Genomic DNA, 3567 nt, shown 5'->3' on the forward strand with positions numbered 1-3567 from the left:
AGTACTTTCAAAAGGACGGAAGTTCGAGAGAGCTAGAGGCCGTAGGCGTAGCTGCGGTTATAAGAAATAAATACTTGATGTATGTCTTCATTTATTGTACCATTAAATTCATGGAAAATATATTAAATATCGCTCATTTGATATTTTGTATTTTTTGTATGTGAAGAAGTTTTTTGCAAAGTGACAAACGAATAATTTATATTTTATTCGTCATCATCTTATTTTCTTGTTCTTTAAAAAAACATCTGCAGAAAAAAAATCGGTTTTTCATGAAATGTTAATCATGGTATTCTTGTTATCGAAGGTCAACATTTTTTACTGTATTACAAATAAATAATCAAAATCAAAGCGAGTCCTATTGAATCCATCTCTTGAGTTTCTCTCGTTTATTCTGTCGGATTATTTGTTGCGACTCCTTTATGAAATTAATAGAGATAGAAATACATAAGGAATATTCACGATGTAATGATGAAATGCTCGCGTTGGAATCTCTAATTAAGTCTGTTCTTATTATCCGTAGTTAATTATTGATATTTCCTTACAATCTTCTATTATATGGTATATAATATTATATAATAATAAATTACATGAATATCAAAATAAATTAAAAATAAGCCCATTTAAAACTAACATCTAAATTGTATTATAGATTCGCTAGGTACGTATTTAAAAATGGATTTTTAATTATTAATACAATTTCACATAGAATAGAAGTTAAAGAGGAGAAGGAATTAAAGATAAAAAAACAAACAAAAGAATAAAAGAAAAAAGAAACAGATGGAAATAAGTGTTTTTTTGATATTTGTTAAATTCACGAAATAATTTTTTTTAAGAAGAAAGATTTGTGCGAGAACGTAGGTTCTATAATTATGCCAGTTTTTTAGGATACAAACAACTAACAGCGGCTATGATACGAGCGAGAAAAGAGAAAAAGAACGATTCCATTAAACTTATTTTTAACAATAATCTTCATTTTTTTTCTAAAATTTTATGGGACATGATTTAACGAAAAAGAAGACACCTTTAAACAATTTCCTTTCTGAAAATGATCTTATATAGCCAGTTAACGTAAAAAGTTTGATATAGGTCAAAGGAAAGTATTAGGTATGTATTTATGTATATAAGATGTAATCTCACTAGACTGAATGATGCGACAAAAATTCTTAGAAATTTGATCGATAATATGCATACGTAAGTATACAATGCTACTACATTAAAATGGTCATGGTATTCGACATAAATGGACTCGTATAAATGGAAACTGAAATGCAAAAAATACATTTGTATATTCATTAAAAAATGCTAGTATATATAATGTATTTTACTCTGTAGTATGTCAAATGTTAATTTCTATCGAGTTGTTTATGTAAAAGCTAGAAATACTTGCATTAAGTAATTTTGATTATACCATTAATGTATGCTTATTACAAGTTGTCCTTCGGAAGATATAACGCTGCTCTAACGAAAACGAACATAAACGAAAATAGATTGAGAGAAAAAGAGAGAGAGGAAGAAAGAAAAAAGGAATAAAAAATTGAAATCACATAGCGAAACAAAATATGTATTTTCATAGAATGTATTAAATTGAAAAGGTTGTCTTATGCAAATTTGTAACGTCAATCATTATCATGCTTAATGTGTTCTTGCAAAAAAAAAAAAAAGAGGAAGGAAAAAAGAAAAAGACCTTTCTTTTTTTAAGTATTTAATATGTACACTCACAGTTTGACTTCTATGACTTCTTTTTTTTTTGACACGTTTTTGTACAATTACGATATGCAGAAGTAGATGGATTACAGGAATTTTATGTCGCAACGCATATGCCCACAATATGTATATCGTAGTCGGTGTATTCATATATGCATGCAACGGCATAAAAAAATAAAGGACGAATTGACATTATAATCGGTTTTCATTAAATAAAATATACATATAATATATACGTTTGTCAATAAATTATCAGAACATTACCGTAATAATACACTCAATGAAAAAAATAAAAATTTGTACTACCTAATCGTATTCGCATAATCTCTCTTTTCTCTCCTCCCTCCCTCCCTCCCTCTCTCTCTCTCTCTCTCTCTCTCTCTCTCTCTCTCTCTCTCTCTCTCTCTGTGTCTCTCACCCACTCATTTCCTCATCCATACACTCCCTTCCTTTTTCTATTATAGACATACTTTCTCTCTCTTTCTTTCTCATTGCTTTTAGCTAATCAATCTTTTAATTTGGCTCTTACGTCAATTTGATATCAACAGGGTCATTAATTCTCGAGCTTCTCGACTATATTAAAAGTCCTACAAGAGAGAAAAACGATGCCAATAGGGCCATAAACATTCGAGAACTTCAAAAAACAATGAACTTGGCGGGTTCCTTCATAAGGCTCTTTAAGGAGGACTGAAATCTGAAAAATATGAATATTTTCATGAAAGAAATATTCCCGCGGTATCACGATGCCAGGAAATATTTTATTGCGAAGTTCTTATGAAAAAAATTCTCAATATTTTCATATTCATGTGTTTATGGACACTTCGCGACGAAAATAAAGAATTATTTTTTCAACATCACGATTTTTTTCGAATCAATATTCAACAATCGATTAACGATTATTTCTGAAATAATTTTTTTTAATTCGTCTTTCTCTCTCTTCCCCCTCCCTCTCCCTCACACTCACATCAAGATAAAAATCAGAAAACACTTCAAATGCTATTTAAATTTTGACGTTAAGAATATCTTCGATAAAAGAGCACGATGTTTGATAGGAGATTATCTAATCATTACTATATTTTTTCATTATCTATCAATACAAATGGATTAACAAAAACTGATTATTTGTACAAATATAATAACCATTATAAACGGTTGTTGTATAACGAAATTCAATCAAATGATAATAATGAAATAAATAGATGAAAGAAAATATTAGCATTAAGAGGGAATTAATGATGAATAAGAGAAACAAAAACGTCGTGTTAAATCAAATAAAGAAATAAAAAGAATATGAGTTATATTACTTGCGAAATGTAACGAACTGTTGCGTTTATTAGTAATCCATGGTTATGAAATTTCGACGGATATTTATTTATTATATTTCATACAGGATTTCGTATATCGTAATTAAGACAATTTTTTATTCCATATAATTTCAAAGTTTATTAAATATCTTACTGTCGAGTCTTCCCGATAGCAATTGTATTCAATGGTGGATTCATGAAGAAGCGATAGACGCAGTCGCTTCGGGACTCGTAAAACAGGGGACGCCCACAGGACAATAAAAATTTATGTTATTTATAATTAATTTAATTTAATATCTAGTGTCCGGTATATAATTCTTATTTTTATATTCGCGATTAAAATCAAATTTGGGCTGTATACTTCTCATTTCATCGTTCGTACGAACAGTTATAAAGAGAAAATATATACTGTACACAACTGATTTATTTTAATGGGTCCCCAAAAATTTGAAATACCTCAGGCCCCTTAAGGATTAAATTCGCTACTGACCGTATTCGATCACAAACGTAAGATCGCGTTCCGCAAAATATTTTTCGATCAATTAATTGCTCGATCTCA

The 3567-nt window shown here is 29.2% G+C and overlaps 1 protein-coding gene across 5 annotated transcripts in view; it reads left to right on the forward strand.

The window, feature by feature from the left end:
• The window catches only part of LOC122634337 (60S ribosomal protein L18), a 7613-nt gene that overhangs the window by 1393 nt on the left and 2653 nt on the right, over positions 1-3567 (forward strand). Inside the window, exon 5 of one of the 5 annotated variants that reach the window (XM_043823179.1) lies at positions 39-141. The exons of the other annotated variants lie outside the window; for them this stretch is intronic. Coding sequence (XP_043679114.1) covers positions 39-70 — 32 coding nt within the window. The 3' untranslated portion in view covers positions 71-141. Of the gene's footprint in view, positions 1-38; positions 142-3567 lie in introns of those variants that run through there. 5 annotated transcript variants of the gene reach the window in all.

The sequence above is a fragment of the Vespula pensylvanica genome, chromosome 14 (assembly GCF_014466175.1).
Source record: "Vespula pensylvanica isolate Volc-1 chromosome 14, ASM1446617v1, whole genome shotgun sequence".
Classification (NCBI taxonomy): Eukaryota; Metazoa; Arthropoda; class Insecta; order Hymenoptera; family Vespidae; genus Vespula; species Vespula pensylvanica.